Consider the following 1,149-nt stretch of genomic DNA (forward strand, 5'->3'; position numbering starts at 1 on the left):
CCCCTCATGAACAATAATTTTATTCATAACTTTTCTGTACAAAATGCATGAATGGAAAATGAGATGGATGATACAATGGAACTCGCGAAGTGACCTCACATTGCTTTAACAAATGACAGGTGCTCATTAACTATAACAAAAGAAAAAAATAACAAGTCGCCCCCAGTATCTCATGAGAACAGTGAGGTGATGCCGGAGATTCCAGCGTTGATAAGGTCAAGGGTCTGGTTGGCGAAGTCATGCTTGGTCTCGTGAAGCTTGATGTTGAGGCAAGAGGGGGAAGCGACGATCTTCACAGACTCCTCGCTGTTCACAAGGATCATGTCTTCGCCCTGTCTGTGGCACATCACGACCTCGGGGGATCTGCCACTCTTCCCTGACTCTCGAAATCTGTCAGAGTGCAAAGACTTCATGATTAGGGATTCGGGTCAGCTGCGTGGATTGTCCGTGGATTTGTTCATTAGTTGCTTTGAGAAATATAACTTACTATCTTCGTGTGACTACTTAGTAGTACTAGCTGCAACATGGAAATGAAAACTGTTATTTATATTTTAGTTAAGCAAAAATCGCAAATTCCTAAAGTTTCGAGGCGAACTCTCCCCGACACCTGGCATTTCCATACCTAGTACCAGCGCCCTCCAAGGTGGTGACGGAGACATAGGCGAGAGGCAGAGTACTATCGCAGAAGAGGACGCAGTAGCTGAGTGGATTAAACATGTCTGCCTCATACGTCCAGTGCACAAGGGCGTCCTGCGAGGAGCTCAAGTCTTCGGTGTGGCTGACGAAGAACGTATAGGTCCCGCCACGCTCGTAGGTTCTGGCTGACCTACAAGAGAGCATTGTGCAATAAGCTTCATGTATGATTACTACGTTAACATCTGATTAACGAAAGTAGCAATGGAAGGAATTCTAATGGCAAGGGACTGGAGTACCCAGACCAGGAATGTTTGAACTACTGTACAGCTTAGAGAATATTATATTCAAGTATGACCATGGCAACAAAACGTTTAATAGACACACATTTTCACAATATCTGACAACTAGAAAGTGTCGACACTCTGCATTTCTCATTTCCAGAATCACAATCGAGCATACCATAATATATACACACACGTTACTCGCACGTTCAAACGTTTCTTCTTTATCTTT

General features: G+C 44.0%; 1 protein-coding gene across 2 annotated transcripts in view; it reads right to left on the reverse strand.

The window, feature by feature from the left end:
* Positions 1–7: 7 nt before the first annotated feature.
* The window catches only part of LOC119587131 (pancreatic triacylglycerol lipase-like), a 19,175-nt gene continuing 18,033 nt past the window's right edge, over positions 8–1,149 (reverse strand). For both annotated transcript variants that reach the window (XM_037935882.1, XM_037935881.1), the window contains exons 10-11: positions 623–826; positions 8–390 (exon numbers count right to left, since the gene is read on the reverse strand). In XM_037935882.1, the coding sequence (XP_037791810.1) occupies positions 171–390; positions 623–826 (424 nt within the window). In that variant the 3' untranslated portion in view covers positions 8–170. The remainder of the gene's footprint in view (positions 391–622; positions 827–1,149) is intronic.

The sequence above is a fragment of the Penaeus monodon genome, chromosome 22 (assembly GCF_015228065.2).
Source record: "Penaeus monodon isolate SGIC_2016 chromosome 22, NSTDA_Pmon_1, whole genome shotgun sequence".
In the NCBI taxonomy this organism is placed as follows: Eukaryota; Metazoa; Arthropoda; class Malacostraca; order Decapoda; family Penaeidae; genus Penaeus; species Penaeus monodon.